The sequence below is a fragment of the Pundamilia nyererei genome, unplaced genomic scaffold, assembly GCF_000239375.1.
Source record: "Pundamilia nyererei isolate P.nyererei 1_Seehausen unplaced genomic scaffold, PunNye1.0 scaffold00172, whole genome shotgun sequence".
In the NCBI taxonomy this organism is placed as follows: domain Eukaryota; kingdom Metazoa; phylum Chordata; class Actinopteri; order Cichliformes; family Cichlidae; genus Pundamilia; species Pundamilia nyererei.
The window spans coordinates 617,533-636,453 of record NW_005187573.1 but is presented as its reverse complement, the minus strand read 5'-3'; the positions used below and the strand labels follow the sequence as shown (position 1 = coordinate 636,453).

Genomic DNA, 18,921 nt, shown 5'->3' with positions numbered 1-18,921 from the left:
AAAAAAAAAGTTTGCACATCGGTTCCCCCAACCAATATTTAGGTTGGACTGAGACTGCCAAAACCACAACCTAATAGACTTCAGTAAGGCTACAAACCACACAACAATAACGATAATAAACTGTACAATAAACAACAATCAATCAGTGTAAATAATCACAAAAAGGTGTCTGTGGCTATTTGAAAAGAGAAAACACTCACTAACAATCATAGTCTCCCTGAGAACTGACATCAGATGGGGAATCCAAATGGTGATTTGGTCGGGGGTGGGGTTGGTACACATTTATGAGCCAGTGGACACTCTTTCAATGATGAGGATGTACACATCCTGGACAGGGAGGAACACTTGAGCGGAAGTCAAGAAGGCCATTTACGTGAAAAGAGAAAGACCATCTCTGAACTGAGGAGGGGGCCTAAAGGGTACTTTCACTGTTGTAAAGGTTCACCTTCTAGCACATTCACTTCACCAGATGCACCTTGTTTCTTTTCCTCACCTTTGATTGGGTGTGGTGCTTGGCCTTAATTGCACTCACCTGTCACTCGTTATATAAGGACTGCATTCACCTACCCCTCACTCTTTCTTCACTCCCACATGGGGCGGCAGCTGAGAGAGAGCAGTCCATGTGTCTTTCTTTCCTTTACCTGTTATACAATAAAACGACAAAACCTGCAAATGATGACTGCTTATTCTCATTCTAATCCGATGAGCCCATGATGATGACTACTGAAACCCTGAACCTTCCTTCCTCCAAAACATTCACCATCTTACAATGCTGTGATTGCAGCCATTCCCCAACTCTCTGCGAATGGTACTTATGGCTATTGATCAATGGGCTTCAATCAATGGTCATGACAATTTGCATATTAATGATCAAAGAATTGACCTCACAGCCCATTGTTCATTCCGTGGGCTGGTTTCAGTCATTGTGCAACTGTAGTGTTTATAAGGTTCGGGAATCCTGCAGTCAGCTGAGAAAGAAGAAGTGGATGAATGACGAAACGTTTCTCCCACTTCTAGCGCTAAGTCCAGATGAACAGAATCGACCTTCTGCGACATTTACCAGTCTCATTACGCTACAGTCTTATTGAATCAACTCTACACATCTCTCCACGAACGCATTGGCGAATTTTGAATTTTGATTTTGCTGCAGTACTGATACAGTTTTCTAGTTTGTTGCTTGTTGATTTGTCTTGATCAAATGTTGCTTTGAAGCCACGCATAAACACAGTCGACCGCAGGCGCGCATGCGTACAGCTCAGGCTTGTGTCAAAACACAGAGGGAAATCAGCAGCAGGCACGGGCAGCACTAAGATCTTAGCTCGGTTTGTTCGGGTTTAGCTCTTCTCTTCGTAAAGTGTTTGTCTACACGGAGTGCTTTTTTTCAACTGCGCGGGCATACCATGACCGAACAATCAGCATTGCTTCTTCGAAAACAACTGGCAGGTAATAATAATGTAAAACTAAGCAAATAGAGCCGACATAAAGGCTCTATACCTTAGCAGCTAACGTTAGCTTTTTTTGTGGCTTGGCAAAGCTGTGTTTACGCAATAGAAGTAAGCTCAGAAAGGTAGCCGAACAGCATAATGGGTTCCTTTATCAGTCTAGCTGAGTGTGTGGCTAAGCAGCTTTGAATAGCTTACCTGTGTTGTGAATAAATACATAATTTTGAAGTATACTGAGCTCAAAAACACCTCAAACAACACATTGCAGGACCAGTCTAGCTAGCATTTGCTAGCAAGTTGGGCATTAGTTAGCTAACGGAACAAAGGAATAATCAACCAGACACTCATCTGCTCTAAACACTTTAGCATTGTTAATGGTAGCGCTGTGCACCGCAAGGATTTCATAGATCTATATACCAATACATTAGTAACCGTTTGATTGAAATTACAAATCCATAATATAGCCATTTAAGATACAATCTAACGTTTCTGATATCAAATATGGCCCAGAGTCTAACGCGGGAGGCAATCTATATTAGTATTCAAGCCCTCAATGCTGAAACTCTTATCGTTCTCCTTTTGAAGTCTTTGCAGAGACATAGTTGATTTTATTGCTGTTGTGCCCTGTAAGTGACACATGGATCTCACGAGTCTTTAAAACCCGTGGTATAAAGTTTGGTTTGCAGCTGCGTGACTGTCCAGTTCCTTCAGTTCTCATCTTTTAAAAGTAAACCAATACCTCAGTCAACACTTTGCTATATGAGGTGCAGCTTTTCATTTAATGCTATAATGCTGTGATTCAATTATAATTTACCCGATAGGATAGGGTAAAAGAACTTAATGCAGCATTCAAGATCAGGTGATGAAATCTGTCGTGGATCACTAAAAAACAACATCGTGCAGTCTTAATCATGTAAATTATATTAATTCAGTGTTAATACACTGCAGTCAAACTGGTCCATTTAGCTAAAGTAACACATTTTGTGAGTTCAGTTTCAGCACATGACAAACATGTTTGTATATAGCATGCCGTATTAACATGACAGCATCGAGTTACACAAGTGATTTGGGATTTTGCACCAGCTGACCATCACATACAAATATTAGTTACTCTGTGTGTGGGGAATGAATCATTGACAGTGTTTGATGCAGTTTTTCTTTTCAAGTCAGTGATTCATATCAGCAGTCTTCATTATTTTTGGACATCACGATTAGATTCTGTAAACAGGTTGTTCAAATGAAAATTTATGGATTTTCAGTTTTTGCTCTGCGAAGTAAAGGTTCATCTATTGTCTTCCCATAGTTCCCATGTTTGTATTCATTTTATTTGTTTAGCCATATTAGGGCCATATTATCACCTCTCAATGACATAACACAGAGCTAAGAGTTATTAAAACCCCCCCAAAAAAAGCCAAAGACAACTGTCTGAAACGGAGCATTTAAATCAGTGTGAACCCTTATACATATGCTGACATAATTTGGTCATCTTTATTATGAATATATATTAAATATGAATAGAATAGAATAGCCTTTATTGTCATTGTACAGAGTACAACGAAATTGGAGTGCCAATTCGACATCAAATGAGGAAAACCACAGGTCAGTGGTCAAGTAATTATTCCTGTTATATTTTTCGAAGACTTCATCAAGTCCTTTCTGTGGGCTGTATGCGTTGTTGGTGCATTGTATTGTAGATTTTCTGTGGACGTCCACGCTGTTACAAAAAATTGGCAGGACTCTAGCATGCTTACAGACACAAAGTATAATTAAGGCTTTAAAATGAATGGATGTGGAAAGTAATTTTTCTGTTTCTTCAGTCCTTAGCAACAGACTGCTCCCATGGAACCAGAGTGTAAGATTGATCTATTTCCTATAAGACCAAGGTTAAAAGAGTGCTTCAAGCACATGCCATATTGAAAAACTGAGATATTCATCGTGATGCCTTGTGTGGGTCGGTTTCTCAGTGGCTCGGGAAAATTCAGTTAGCTCAGTTGAGTGTATATAGTACTTGTTGCTGATTCATTTTTAGTCACCTGCTCTTTGTGAATTCACAGATGTCAGATACTTCCCACAGTGAAGTGTGTCAGCATCAGTAAACAAAACATGGGTAAAGAGCTTGCGGTTTACATGATATCCACCAAATCAGTGTCTGGGACTCCAACACAGATTTATTTTCCTCTGAAATTATGTGCCATGAGTTTGTCATAATAGTTTATTTCTGCTGGGTTTTATTTACTCAAGTTTGTTGACCTAAGTGAAAAACCAGAGCTTGGTTACCTTGTCAGCTGCATCATGTCAGCTTATGTTTTCTATTAAGCTGCTACCGCTTTTTTACCCCCAGTCTCTTTTACTTGTGTACTGTTGATGTCAGCTTAACTGATTGTTATGATACCAAAATTCTGAATATCCAGAGATACTTTTATAACACGTAGTAAGAGTAGGGGTCTGTCAACAAAATATGTTAACACCGTGGATGTTGACTTCTCTTCTATTTCTAGTGATAGGCCTTTCTGTACTACAGTTCTGTTTTCACTTTGCTACTGAATAAAATACACATTGTGCCTCTGTTTTTCCCAGAGCTCAATAAGAACCCCGTGGAGGGCTTTTCAGCTGGTCTGATAGATGATGATGACATATATAAATGGGAAGTTGTGATCATTGGTCCACAAGATACCCTTTTGTAAGTAAGGTCTTTGGTTGACATATTCAGAAACACAAAGGATGATTTAATTCAGTCATTTGACAAGTGTTTGTCCTTTTTTCCCCCCTGTATTTCTCACTGCAGTGAAGGAGGGTTTTTCAAAGCATACCTAACCTTTCCCTATGATTATCCACTACGGCCGCCGAAGATGAGGTTCATAACTGAAATCTGGCACCCAAACGGTAAACCCACTTCTTACCTTTTGATCCTTTTACTCACATAGTCTTCTTTGCCATCACTTGATCCCTGCATATAAATAGATTTATAAACTCTCTTTTACTGAACAGATCCGTGCGACTGACTTGAAAGTGTAATCAAAAAATGTGTGAAATTCGTCTCCACAGTTGCAAAGAACGGCGATGTTTGCATCTCAATTCTGCATGAGCCAGGAGAAGATAAGTTTGGTTATGAAAAGCCCGAAGAACGCTGGCTTCCGATCCACACAGTAGAGACAATCATGATTAGTGTTATCTCCATGCTCGCAGACCCCAACAGCGACTCACCAGCTAATGTGGATGCTGCGGTGAGTTATTTATGTCATTCTTTAAATGCTGGAAGTCCCACCTTTTTATTTGAGCAGCTTAGGTAATTTGAGAAAGTGTGAGTAAAAGAATCTGGTTCTCCTTTCCTACAGAAAGAGTGGAGGGAGGACCCTAATGGAGAATTTAAGAGGAAGGTGGCTCGCTGTGTAAGAAAAAGTCAAGAGATGGCATACGATTAGGAGTCAGCTGTAAATTCCAGGGTAAGCAAATTGACCTGCTGAGTAAGATTTGCATGGAATACCTTGCTTCTGTAAGTAATAACTTCATTCTTTATTGCAGTTAAAGGAAATGCCTTCAGAGGGAAAGATTCAGCAAAAGGCTTTTGCACCCCTTGTTTTGCCAGTCAAAGGAGTTGGTTGGCTTCAACCACGTTTTTGTGAACGGTTGTCATTTTCCGCCAGACGAACCAATTTGAGAAACCTACCAGCAAAATTATCCTGTTTCTTACCTGGAATTGTATATTTAATTTAATTTATTTTGAGAAAAAATAATGATGTAAAATATGTCACTACTGTAAATTAACTTCCTTTTTTTATCTGCTGCTGAACAGTTTCTACTTTATACCAGGTTTCTTATGCAATTTAGTGGTCAAGATTGTGTAAAACAAAATGAAAGCCTGTTGTCATTAGGTCATCACTTGTCCTCCCTGCTTCATACTGAGATAGATTAACGACAGCCCAACATCAGCTCTGTCCGTAGATGCGATTATTTTGTCATTGAATCACCGTTGCCTTTCGTCGGCTTCACAGTTCGCCCCGTCTCGTTCAGAGGGACAGGTTGAGAACTTTTTATGGTATTCACATTTTCTGAGAAAAAGCCTTCTGTTAGCATTTTCTTCAAGTGTCAGTACATGTAAGAGTTTCAAAACCATGACTCTCAACCTGCATGATCCCCTCAAACAGCTCTGTTATGTATCGTTTTAAGCGATGGATGCAAATGGAACGGCTTACGCAGCACCTTGAGAGTTATTGTTTTATTATTTTTAGACTCAAACAAGCATAGCTAATGGTAACAGGAGGTTGGTGCCAACTTCTCAGGATCAAACTTTAGTGGGATCTCGATTAGCAATCAGTAAGATAAACTTAATGCTCCGCCGTCAACAAAGAAGTCTGATAATGATCACTTAGTTGAAGTTATTGAAAATCACGGACAAGCAAATCCAGACTGTGAAAATAGCCTAAGCTGTGATTATTCTGCATGTGGACTGATTAACTGGCATCTGCGCTTACCTCAATTTAAACGGATAGCATATTTGACCAGGTTTATGGTTGAGTTCTTAATCTGTTGGGGAATACGGGGGATTTTAAAGGCTCCTTAGTAGAGTTAGGCTAGTTATTCTTACCTTGTTTTGTCGTGGCACATTTGGCTTCCAATTAGTGCTTCATATTCACTCGCGGGCTTAGACTCTTCAGGACTTTGGCTAGTTTGTGGGATAGTGCTCTTCTGTGAACATCTTGAGTTCTGATCGGTACATACTTCATTAGAATTTATCACCTTCACTCGATTACTAAATCTGGGTTGTGATCCTTCACAGAGACTTAACTCGCCGCTTAGTAAAGTGTAAGCAAGTGGGGGCTGAAGGCGATCCCCCATTTAGGCTTTATTTTAAAAAAACACTAAAAGGTTGTGTTTGGGTGGAGTCTGGAAACCACTGGCTTTTGTTCACCTCATTGATGATGTTGTTGCTGAATATTAAGCCATGATGACGTGAACTCTGTATAACGTATTGATCTGTGACTGACACTGAAACATAGCTATAACCATCTTTTGGCGCATGCAATCAGGTTTGAGGGAGTTGGGGTGAGTTTCAGTAGGATACCATTGGTAGTGCATTCTGGGTGAATGTGATGTGTACAGTTGGTAGATTTCTGTAGACTTGATTATCACATAACTGCTGTTGACATTACCTTTTAAAGTCAGAATTTTCTAACCTACCATGACCTCCTCTGACCGGTGTTCACTGTATTTGCACAGATTCGGTGCGTTTGAAATGTCATTAAGCAATACGCTCTGAAAATGGTGTGTCCAGGTAATCCACCCTAACGCCATTCTTTTTGTTTTTGTTTATTTTTTTTGTTTGTTTTTCTTTTTTTTTGTCGTTTTTTTTTTCCCATTTTGTGTCAATGCAATGTATATTGGACATGATGCTCAATAAAGTGTGTAAACAGAGTGCTTTGTAATGTTGTGTTTTACATTTTTCATGAGGACACACTCTGGGTTCAAGTATATTAGACCTCTGCTCTGTAATTGGAACCCAGTGGGAACTCTCGCGTTTCAGGGCTGGCTTCGTTACACAATAATAGGCTCTGCTGGCTGCAACATGTGCCGAGCGGACAAAGATGCCAGCAACCTCTCCGATATAGGACAGGAAATACTGCTGTGTGTATAACTGAGGATGAGGAAGCGGGTTACATTTGCTGAGAACCTGAAAAAAGAAAACTTGTTCAGAAATGGAAGTGGTCACATCTTAATGAGGTAACGCTTACACGGAGGTCCTGACATCCTCGTGAATTAACATAACTGCTGGATTTATGAAGTTTCACAGTGAGACTTGTAATTTGTTGTTTTTAGATCTGCAGGCCCTAAGAGGAGATGCACAGGTGGTGAGTTCGATTTTTCTTATTTACCAGACATGAACCTTTTGTTAGCGATTTTTTTAAATTTTTATTGTTATTATTTTATTAAATGTTTAATAGAGAGTGCATAAATCAGAGGTTTGTATGTAGTTGATGAGCTGCCAACGTAGCTTCTAACATCCAGATGCCATAAACATCTGGATGTAATTTAATGCTGTTGAACTATTTGTGGTAATTTTGTTCTTTTAATGTCATTTTTCTCACTTTTGTTTTCATCCGTTCATCCATTTGACATTTCATCTTTTAGCTTGGCTAAAATGTTTTACACTTTATCCACAAATTTAGCCTAACCAACATTTGTTAATTAACTTTAAACCTTTAATTTTTGCTATTTGTCCTGTTCAAAAATAGTTTTTACAATTTATCTTTAACTTACTAGTGTTAGACTAGTTTGTTCATTTCTTTTAACACCGCTTATCTCTTTGCTTTCTAATGTTTGGTTTTTGTGCCTTTTAATAAAGTGACACTTTAGTTAAACCTCTTAAATCAGCCATATCTTGATTACAGTAGATTTTAAATTAAACTGGAATATTTACAAAAACCGTGTCATTGTCCAAATACATGTATACATCAGTCAGACACAGTATTAAACCCACTAAAAGAAATAACATTTCGATGGCACATGTCATGGCATACAGTCATGAAGAGCTTTCACAGGACGTGTAATGGGGGTGTACTGTGAAAACCCACGATTCAATAGCTTGTAGAATCACCTTTAGGAGCAGTAACCCGAAGTCATGATTTCTGTAGGGTTTAAGTGTCCCATATCATTGTGGAGGAATTTTACAGCTTCTCTGCACTCTTTACGACTTTGCTTTAGTTCATTGAGATTTGTGGGGATCTAACCATATCATCTCAGTCAGTTTAAGGTCTGGACTTTGACTATTTTGTCACATGCTTGGGATCACAAGCCTGTTTCAGGACTCCAGCCAATCTTAAGCTGTCTGACAGATGGCTTCATATTTGACTTTATAATACCATTGTGTACAGAGGACTTCAGACAGATTTCCTGTCATAAACACAGCATTTTTTCCTGACATGTTGCTTTTTGGTAGGCTTTGAATGTCTACCTGGTCAGCAGGTGAGAGAAATCTACAGAGGACAACACACAAAGATACCTGCAGGCAGCCAATACTTGAAAACGATACATCCTCCAAAATCTATGATGTCTGCCCCTTTCTTACAGGTAACCTCACAAAGCTGGAACAGGTAGCTTTTGGTATTTATTTATTTTTGACCATCAAGGGCTAAAGAACCTCTCCAGGGGAAAAAATATGTTGTTTTTTCTTTTTGCAATCCTTTACTACATGTCGTTCACTATGCTCACTCTCCCTCCACCTCTTTCCTATCTATCTATCTATCAGTGTTGCACTCTCGAAAAAAGGTTAAAACTGCCCCTAAAATGATATTTATTACTATATGTTAGTTGTGAGTTTTTCTAAAGTAACAAACCTAAGAAACTAAACTGATAAATTTAAATCCACCGAGAACTTGACTCATTTGACAGTAGTGACAGATTTTTATTAGCTGTTTGATAGTTTCTTCAATTCAAAGGCCAGCTAGTTTCTTTAGCAGAGCAGGCACAGGTGAAGATATGACCTGAGCTGACAACAAGTAATATTTGCTGGAAAGGTTTTGTTGCAATACAGTATCATCTTAATATGTTTTACATTGTGTTCCTTTTTACAGAAAAGCACTGGGGTTAGGGTTAAAACACACACTGCTGCAGTGGGGACAGCCACTCTCCCTCCCTCCATGTAATGGGAGAACTAGTGAGTGAGTGGGGTCTGGTTTGCTTTTAGCTGCAGAGTGAGCATGGTGGCAGGATGCAGGCATGCGATGGAGGGCTAAAACCCACATACAAAGTGAAGTAAAAGTTACCAGTTTTTAAGGCACAAAGAGTGTTTTCTAAATATGTAATTCCTGGTGAATAGAAGTCATTCTGTACGGGTTTAATTCATGCCAGGAGAGGAACTTGATTTTCTCATTTAAAGCATATTTAAGGCATCTCTTATATATAACGACCTTACTGTCCTTCTGCCATGTGTAATCACATCTGTTCTTGTCTCAGGAGCCAGCTTTTACAGGAGGACGCACACCCTACCTCTACAGTATAGCAAGCATCTACAGTACAGAGCACATGAGACGGCAAATGAAGCAGCACTATCTCAATGTCCTGCACGCATGCATTCAGTCAGGTCTGTATCTGAATTCATTTTGAATGCAGTGAAAGTTTGTCTCACACATAAACTGACCAGCACAGTCCAACGCATCCTGTGTTTTGGATCGCCCAGGTCATGATGAGACCCGCAGGAGAATGCATGGAGATCATCATTGCAAAGAAAAGAGCATGTTTAAAACTGATCCAGAGAAGAGCAATGCAGCAGCAAATAAGCAACAGAGGCAAAGGAGAAGCAGCGACAGAGCTTATTCTGATGTCACACTTCCAAAAATAGTCAACAGATGATATATATGTATTTATTATGATTTATAAATAGGTTGTTGTAGGAAAAGTCTTACATTCATACACATGCTAATATCCAAAATACATCAATAAATGTAGCATATCTGTTATTAAGGCAGGTGAGACTTGTGTTGTTTGCATGTTCTCTTTGGGGACTTCATCTTCCTCCCACAGTCCAAACATACTAGGTTGGTTAATGTTGTCTGTCTCTGTATTTATTTATTTAAAAATGATTATAGTTTCTAATTATTTTTTTTAAATTTTATTTCATTTGAACTTGTTTTTTCTTTTAATTTAATTTCAGTTAGTTTCCATTGTGAGTTTAGATGTTATTGTTTGAAATGTTTAGTTTGTTAAGATTATCTTGGTTTTAGTCTTTAATTATTATTAGGAAAATGTAGGAATATGTAAGAGGTAAGATTTAGGAAAATCATTATAGGTATTACAAAAAACACACATATTGCTTGAAAACGTGTATTTTGGTCACATGTAAGAGGAAAGATTTGGGAAACTCAATAAAATCTTGATAAATGTCCACCAAAGCCTTGTAAGATAATTTAAAACAAAAAAACTTTTACCAGACTAACAGGATATATTCTCTGCATTTTTAATGTTAATTCAGTAAATTTTCCAAGTTCGCAAATCCTTTCGGATTTAAAAAAAAATTAAAAACTAAAACTATGTAGTTTTAGTTTTTATAGGTAAAACGACTTAAGTTAACTAGGTATTTTTAGTTCCCTTAACTAGTTTATTTTCCTTTAACCAGTTGATTATAATCAACTGGTTGATATATTATAGTTAACTATAATAATGAGCCTGTGACCATAGAATCACCGTGATTAGCCGTGACAGGCCCGTGTCTTACATAGCAAACCATGAACTGCGTCCTGGAAGGAAACTCTATAAAAGGTAATATAAAGAACACTCGAAGAAGATGCGAACCGAAATTTGCTGTAAAAATAACATATTTAATTCTATAATGATTCTATTGATGAAAGTTGTTCAAGCTACGAAATTGTTCATTTGGAACGAACATCAGATAAGCTAGTACGGGACTAGCTTATCTGATGTAGCTAAACTGGCTAATAATGAGTTAGCTTTAGGGGGTCATGACCCCTAACATTTTCAGACAGAAAAGTGCACTTTTCTGTCTGAAAATGTTTCGTTTCATGGTATTAGGAGAAAGAAATATTAAGGTTATAGTAAAATAATACAGTTTAGTAAATAACAATATTGTGTCAAACTTGAACTGTGGAGGGGCTGTGTTGTGTTTCAGCATTTGGGAAGGCTATTCATGCCCTGTCCCGGGTTGGAGATGAGCTGTGGTTGGATCCAACGATCAAAGGGGTGAGCAGCAACAGCAGCTAGATGTAAAAATGCTCATTGACACTTTATTAGGTACACTTTTTGAAAAAGTATTTGCAAAGTTTAAAAAAAAATTTTTTTTAATGGTATTAAATTGTTGTAAATAGCTTGTTGTCCTATAATCTGTCAAAAACGATTGAATAATATCAAGTCACCACATGCCAAAGAAGCTCTATTGGATCGAGTTGTGGTTGAACATTTTCATGTTCTCAGGTAGGCTTTAGCATTTAAACAATGCTTATTTAGTACTCAGGGGCCTAGAAAATATCCCTTACACCAGGGGTGCCCAATCCCGGTCCTCGAGAGCTACCGTCCTGCAGCTTTTAGATGCATCCTTGTTCCCACACACCCAAATCAAATGAATGGCTTGTTATCAGGCCTTTGCCAAACATGATGGCATGCTGAAGAGGTAATCAAACCATTTGATTCAGCTGTGTTGGAGTAGGGATGCATCTAAAAGCTGCAGGATAGTAGCTCTTGAGGACTGGGATTGGGCAGCCCTGCCTTACACCATTACACCACCACCATCAACCTGGATTGTTGACAGACGCCAGGAGGGAGCCATGCTTTCATGCTAATTTATGCTGACCCCACCATGTGAATATTGCAGCAGATATCTAGACTCATCAGACCAGCCAACATTTTGTAAACACTACAGATTGTTGTTAGAAAATCACAGTAGACCAGCACATTTGGTATTAACAAGCATGCAACCTTGAAAGTCACTTCAATCCTCCATTCTGATGATTGGTTTGAACTTCAGCATGGCATTGTTGTCATGTGATTTGCTAATTAGATATTTGTGTTAATGAGCAGTTAAACAGGTGCAACTAATAAAGTGACCAGTGTGTGTGTACAAGAGCGTCTGTATCGATAATCTCCAGGTGTTAAGGTATTCACCACCTTACTTCCTCCACAATAATTTCTCTCTCTCCCTCTGAAAGCTGGCCCTGAGATCAGTGAATTCTGCTCATTCTGCATACGCCTGCTTCCTCTTCTCGCCGCTCTTCTTCCAGCAGTACAATCTGGATTCAGTCAGGGAGCAGGACAGTGGACCAATCAAATGCAAGCTAGTCATGAAGGTATATCGGCATTGCTGGTTTTTCATTTGTAGGCAGAAACATCATCTTAACAAGTGACTGTTCAGTAAAATTAGGGCTACACATCATGCCGTTCTTTCAAGACTTTATGATTAAACTGCGTCTCTTTGTTTTAAAGTCTGTGCTGCCACTTTTCCGTTGTTCGACTTCTATTGAGCACAGTGTGAAACGGTGTCAGATATCAGTCAGCACTGGCAGTGACCAAGTGATCGTTCAGTTTTTCTGCAGACACGGTAGGAAACTGCATAAATGACAGTAGGTGTGCATGCAGTTTATATTTTGAACACATGGTGGCACTGTGCTCTAAGTGTCTCTGTTTTTGAGTTAGGCATAACAAAAACCTACAATGTGCGTTTCCTGGAAAGTGAGGCGCTGCAGGCAGTGTTTGCTTCACACCTCTGTCCCAATGTGCTGAAATCTCCTGCCAGGTTAGCATTTCAGTATTAGAGCCTCACTCTTCTTTTCTACAATCAGTACATGCTGGCTGCCTGTTGGTTTTGTGTTTTAGACAATACCAAGAATGTATATTGACAGAAAAAAAAATGTTAAAAGTAAGCAGCCAGAGCTGCCTGTGTGTGTTTTCCTCTTTCTTCAGGCTTCTAGGCGATATGGTGATGCATTTCCACGCGTCTCAGGAAGAAGTCACTCTGTCGATGTCAGCCCCGAAAGTCAGTCTGAGAAATTACAACGAGGGGAGAAATGGTCAGTTAATGTCAGACTGCCATTTTGCTCAGCCCACGTGTGGCTGACACGTTTCACAAAGTGCTTGAAAGTTGCACAAGCTTTGAGATTAACATAAAACTTCCTAACATACTGCATGTTCAGTTCTTTAAGCACATCAAAGGAAGCACTGTAACGACTGCTGTTTGACTTGGATGTACGTGTGTGACAGATCACATGAAGATGATGCACACTGAGATGTCCTTACACCCAGACGAGTTTGACTACTTTCAAGCCGGAATGGACTCAGACATAACCTTCTGTCTGAAGGAGCTAAGGGTAACGGGGTTATTTTTGGAGGCCTCCTTGCTCCTGTCACATGAGAATATTATGTGTGTGGAGAGCGAGAGTGACACTAGCTCACATGTGGGCAATTCATGTCTAAGAGGTCATATTGCTGTCCTGTACTTGGTGCTCGGTATCATTTCCATGTGAACTTTCCCCTCAGTGCTGTGACTCATCTTTATAGCAAAGATGTCTTGACCCGAGTGAGGCTCCACTACTTAGAAAAAGTAACTGAAGTTGAAGGCTCCTCATCGCATGCTTTATTATAAACTTTAAAACCAAGTAGGAATGAGTGTGGACTTTATGGGCTGCTTAAAGGTTGATCTTCAGCTATTTATAATTTGATTAGCAGAAAAAGCTGAGAGAAGTGTAATGTGTAGACTAGTGTGGTCAGTAAAGCAAAATCACTGGGCTTATAGAAAAAGGAGACAGTTTTGTTGGATATTTGAAATAACAGTCTGTGTACGTTCAGTTAATGAGACTTGGCCTGCATTAATGCCTACAACTCTTCACACTAATGTCTTGGAAAGTCACTTGGGCTTCCCGCTGTGAGGCTCCTCGTTAGCCCGCCTAGTCGTCTTGTTCCTGTCGGTTTTGGAAAATCGGGTTTGGACGGATTAGAAGCTAGGCTTTAAGTTTTAGTCTTAGCCTTAATATGATGTATATCTCCAGGCTGATAATAGTTAAACATGTCACAATATTAGCCCACACTTTTCAGCAATTAAACTCAGTTGTTGCTTTTTTGTTTTTGCCAGGGGTTACTGTGTTTTGCGGAGTCACATTGCCTTCCGGTGTCGGTACACTTTGGCACTCCAGGAAAGTACGTTTCCTTGCTACTGTCATTACCTTGAGTGGAATTTATTCACTCAAATTACACAGGCTCTGTGGTGCTGTTCAACAAATTAACACCAGCTAGACTGCAAAATTCTTTAACGTTTATATATCACTAGTCACATCACTAAGTGAGCAGTTGTGGTGTGTTTGCTGCTAAAAAGTAAAAAGTGCTGACAAATAAATAAAAGAAAAGAAGACACAGTGAAGGGATTTCTGCCATGGAAACGCACTTTGTTTGCAGGCCTGTGTGCTTCTCTGTGGAGGACATGGTCCTTGAGGCCACTGTGGTGCTGGCTACGCTGGCTGACTTTGAAAGCAGAGGCCCCTCACAGCCTACAGAGACCCCAGCCCCGACTACACACAGGTAACGACCACCCCTGACTTCACTGGCAATACTTTTAATCATCAGTGCCTGGGGGGAAAGAAGGGTAATTACTGCAGCTATTTTTTTTTAAATTAATTTGAGCAAAATAAAAAACCTGAGAAAAATCACAGAACATAAAAGGAATTCATCTCAATGAAAACACAAGAGACCACACAATCTAGTTAGAAAACAAGTCATTGCCAGATAAAAATGCTTAAAAAAAAGATCAAAATCATTCAAAAAACTGTCATAAACAAAAAATCTGCTAAATACTGCAACAGATAAATCATGCAGATTAACTTTCTACATAGTCCAGATATTTTATGACATAGAGAAAGGGTCCTGGGGCCTTTTTGAACAGCCTGTTTGTTTTTTTTTTTTTAGTGGAGTTTGATGTCATTTGTCTTACCCAGTCTATAATATCTGATAGCTTGAGCTTCCATTTACATTTTTAAGCTATTAGCCTAAAAGTTTGTTTGTAATTATGCCCCTAGATGGCAATCGATTAGAATCTGCACTCATCGGACACTTTTATAGAAAACCGTTTTGCCTTCAGAAATATTCCTTAGCTATTTTAGTCCACACTGACATGACAGCATCACATAGTTGCTGCAGGTGTCTTGGCTGCATGTCCATGATGTGAAACCCCTGTTCCACCACATCCCAAAGATGCTCTGTTTTACTGAAGACTGGTGACTGTGGAGCCCATTTGAATTCAGTGTCTCATTCAGGAAAGCAGTTTGAGATTATGAGAGCTTTGTGAGATGGTGCGATACCTGCTAGAAGCATGTCAGAAGATGGAGATGTACACTGTGGTCATAAAGGGATGGACGTGGCCTGCAACTATAGTGTGGCCTATGATGCTCAGTTTGACTAAGATCCCCAAAGATTGCCAAGAAAATATCCCCCACAACACCATTACCAACTCAAACTATTAAAACAAGGCAGGAGGACATGCTTTCATGTTGTTTATTTTAAATTGTGGTCCTGCTTTCTGAATGTTGCAGCACTTCTTAAATCATCAACATTTTTCAGTATTCTGTTGTTCAATATTTGTGAGTCAGCATGAATTGGATTGTCAGTTTCCTGTTTTTAGCAGACAGGAGTGCCACGTATTGTGGTCTTCTGCTCATGTAGGTTATTTGAATTACTGTTGACTTTCTATCAGCTTGAAGCAGTGATACATCCATCCATATATCTTGTATACGATTATTATTCTAACGATTTAAATTGGCAGGAGTTACATGGGTTAAGGAATTATGGCGTGTGAGGAGTGTATTTTATCATTATGTTGACCAGCTGGTGTCATTGTCGCAGTCTTTGTGCGTCCAGTTTGTCAGGTCTACAATCCAGTGTGCTGAAGAGCAGAACTACCTGAGCCTCTCTCCTGGCACTCAGTCAAGCTGGTTTGCCCTCATTGGCTGTTTTTAGCCTCTTAAGAGGCATCATGTTGCAGTAGCCAGCCTTGTGTCTGTAACGGAGATAAATAGGGCAAGGTCAGGGCACGCAGAGTTGGGTTAGAAGCCCGTCAGTGTGACAGTCTATAATCCCCTCCTCCACGCTATGCTAGCCAGAGTCTCTGTCCTGCTTTGCTAGCCTGCTCTCTCCCCATTGTCCTCTACTTGTGCGTCTAGTTGGATCTTATTACACCATTCCCAGCTGCACTGCTTAACATCTGGGTCATTTGTAGCTCGTTTTGCTTGTGTACACTGCTGGAAGTCTGCAGAGACATCACCAACCCCATGATTCGACCCTCTGCAGTGCTCCTGTCCCTAATGCTCAGAATTGATCTGCATTTTAATACTTTTTTTTTCCTGATGAAATTTATCATGCAGGATATTTCTGACTATATGCAATGTATTTGTGTTTTTCATGGTATGATAAGTACAATACTTGCTTGCCTGCAGACTCTGGGGCCTTTAGAAGCCTCTTTACTCCTTCCTGCTGTGCTCCTAATTACGTGTCTGGGTTACGTCTGAGGTTGACGTGTCGTGTGGTTGCATGCACGAGGTTGTTGTTTTGTTCCCTTTTACCGTGCTTAAGGCTGCTTTCACCATCTGCTGATACAATGCTAGGTACTGTTTTTGTAAAAGCAAATAAAAACTATGTTTTTAATATTTATATGGATTGGAAGGTACTACACAACATCCTCATTTGTAAAACTAGTAGATATGTTTATCAATACTGTCTGAATATGTGTGTAAAAACACTCTGAATCTGTGTTGAGATACAAATTTGCACCCATGTACCTGCGTCATCTAAAGCTTGCAGACACAAGTGTGTTCTGTCTGTTCCCAGCTGTGCAGATGCAGCTGCTCTGCCTGTGGGTATACATGAGACTCAGAGCAACAACCTCCAAGTTCTTCCTGATGTAACAGAGCTTGTTGAATCCAGCCAAGGCAGCCCTATAACCTACCCACCTGTTCTGATGCAACTCCAATGCCAGGGCGACAGTGCTTGTGCTGGAATGACCCCACCTTCCAGCATGGTAACAAGAGCTCGCTCTTGATTTTTAAATCTTAACTGGGATCTGCAGATGGCCTGTGTGTTCCTTGTGGTTTGGATGCTCTACAGTCTTTCTGAGAAGTATGGTTCAGGGTGTGCTGCAATGGTTTACAATATCAGCTGAGACATGTCTTATGTTCTTTGTCACCTTTTTAGATTTAAAGACTTTTGCTGGAATCCCAGTTGAACCCAAAACCTTTTATCAAATGTGTTCTGTGCAACTTTCCCTGTTAACACAGGTTTATTGCTTAATAGTGTTTAAATTTAAGACTCTGATGAGCCTTCAGGTCATCCTCCAAGCTGCAGACTGCACTGTGAGGACACCTCCGGTGCAGGCCCGACTCAAGACAGGAAGCGTTGCCAAAATAAAGCATGCTAGTCGAAACTCCACCATCCAAAAAATATTTCAAATGCACAAGAAGATTATGAAGGCAGATGTGCAGCACTAAGTGAACTTAAATTTTTGCCTGTGTGCATGTGAAATAACTGACTGCTCCAATACTGTTCTGCATATCAGTTCTGTAGCATGTCATTATTTTGAGCAAATTAACTGTAATGATTTATCATAGAAATATATTTAGAAAAATCCCCCGCTCGCCCCTGCAGGCGGTCAATCCTTCAAGCTCGGGTCCTCTACCAGAGGCCTGGGAGCTTGAGGGTCCTGCGCAGTATCTTAGCTGTTCTACTCAAGATCTTGAGCCAGTCTCCCTGTGGACACTGTTTTTAAGTGACCCTCATGCAGTCTCCTCTGTTGTACTAAGATTTAACGTAGAAATTGACAGGTGGTCAGAGCAAATGCACAAGTGCTGTAAATCTAAAAAGAGAAAAAAAATGGCAGAATGTTCTTGAATGAACTGCATACACTCATGTTCGGCTATTTGTATCCTGTAGATCTGCTCCCTGCTGTTCGAGGCCATGTCCTCAGAACCTGGTGATGACGATGATGATGGTGCTCCCAGACTACCTGTACTGGCATATTTCAGTGATGAGGAAGACTATCCGAGAAGCCCGTCACTCTGAGGGAATAACAGTCACTAATTAACAATATTCTTCTCTAATTAGTTATCAGAGTGTGAATCTCTCCAGAATATTTTTATTAAATATTGTTTATTGTTAAAATGTTTTTTTTCCAGTTACTGTTCATTGGAACAATATACCATCCATGTTGTCTGTCAATAAAAATGTGCCATCTCGGGAAGATGCCACACCCATCTGATGGTAACTGGCATGCATTGTGTCTGAGGAATGTGGTAGCACAAACAAAATATACAAAGTGTTCCCAGACTGTAGAGCAGTGAGCCAAATGTCCATGTTCATGTGAACAAAACGCAGCTGCAGTGTTCAATACACATCAGAGCCATGAAATACAGCAGGTTAATAAATATTATAGTCTTTATTTAAACATTGTACACATGTGAAAATGTTTTTGTTTCTCCCACATAGACATGCTCTGGTTTAAACAGAAAGATGAGGCGGATGAGAAGGAGTCATCCAGGGAGGTGTGAAACAGGAAGCAGGGACCATGGAGCTTACAGTGGTAGTGCCAAATGACTGGGAGAAGTGCTTTATCATTTTTGTTAAGGCTGCTTGGATTGTCCTCAGTGCTGTAACACTTAGAAAAAAAATAAATCACATTTTGCCAACTAACACTGTTCACCATCCTGAATCTGTTCTCATTTCAACATAGGAAACGATCCTTTCGATTAATGCAGATTGTAAACAGTGATCTAAAGATCCATGGGAAGGATTTTCTAAGTGTGGGATGGCTTTAGTACTATTCCTGATTGAGTGCAGAGAGGAAGCAGATTTCAGGAGAAAGGGGGAGGGGGGATAAAAAACAACAACAACAAAACACTGGGTTAAAATGATGGTGTAAAGACAGCAGGGCATGATGGGAAAGCTCGTTTTTCCAACTCTTATGGCTACTTAACAGTTTAATGCTTTGTGCTCAGTGCTGGCACAT

At 39.8% G+C, this 18,921-nt stretch overlaps 2 protein-coding genes across 4 annotated transcripts; both read left to right on the top strand.

Moving 5' to 3' along the window:
• Positions 1–1,260: 1,260 nt before the first annotated feature.
• LOC102202342 (ubiquitin-conjugating enzyme E2 G1-like) lies at positions 1,261–6,849 on the top strand. The gene is made up of 6 exons (XM_005746086.1): positions 1,261–1,443; positions 4,020–4,122; positions 4,228–4,325; positions 4,488–4,666; positions 4,778–4,885; positions 4,965–6,849. The coding sequence occupies exons 1-5, from the start codon at positions 1,401–1,403 to the stop codon at positions 4,862–4,864; spliced, it is 510 nt and encodes a 169-aa protein (XP_005746143.1). The 5' UTR covers positions 1,261–1,400; the 3' UTR covers positions 4,865–4,885; positions 4,965–6,849.
• A 3,750-nt stretch (positions 6,850–10,599) lies between these two features.
• Positions 10,600–18,265, top strand: rad9b (RAD9 checkpoint clamp component B). 3 transcript variants are annotated; one of them, XM_005746084.1, is made up of 11 exons: positions 10,600–10,694; positions 11,062–11,132; positions 12,095–12,232; positions 12,369–12,483; positions 12,579–12,678; positions 12,846–12,952; positions 13,143–13,249; positions 14,011–14,075; positions 14,331–14,453; positions 16,752–16,941; positions 17,850–18,265. In XM_005746084.1, the coding sequence occupies exons 1-11, from the start codon at positions 10,661–10,663 to the stop codon at positions 17,976–17,978; spliced, it is 1,179 nt and encodes a 392-aa protein (XP_005746141.1). In that variant the 5' UTR covers positions 10,600–10,660; the 3' UTR covers positions 17,979–18,265. The 3 variants fall into 3 exon arrangements, with proteins under 3 accessions (XP_005746141.1, XP_005746142.1, XP_013769575.1); XM_005746085.1 differs by lacking the exon at positions 16,752–16,941; XM_013914121.1 differs by lacking the exons at positions 10,600–10,694; positions 11,062–11,132 and adding an exon at positions 12,001–12,042 and having other exon boundaries at positions 12,167–12,232.
• Positions 18,266–18,921: the final 656 nt, after the last annotated feature.

Coding starts and splice junctions, on each gene's coding strand:
- rad9b (XM_005746084.1), top strand. CDS start 10,661: ATGAACTGCGTCCTGGAAGGAAACTCTATAAAAG. Junction 10,695..11,061: donor GGAAGGAAACTCTATAAAAG/GTAATATAAAGA, acceptor GTTGTGTTTCAG/CATTTGGGAAGGCTATTCAT. Junction 14,454..16,751: donor CCAGCCCCGACTACACACAG/GTAACGACCACC, acceptor GTCTGTTCCCAG/CTGTGCAGATGCAGCTGCTC.
- LOC102202342 (XM_005746086.1), top strand. CDS start 1,401: ATGACCGAACAATCAGCATTGCTTCTTCGAAAACAACTGGCAG. Junction 1,444..4,019: donor TCTTCGAAAACAACTGGCAG/GTAATAATAATG, acceptor TGTTTTTCCCAG/AGCTCAATAAGAACCCCGTG. Junction 4,326..4,487: donor TGAAATCTGGCACCCAAACG/GTAAACCCACTT, acceptor TCGTCTCCACAG/TTGCAAAGAACGGCGATGTT.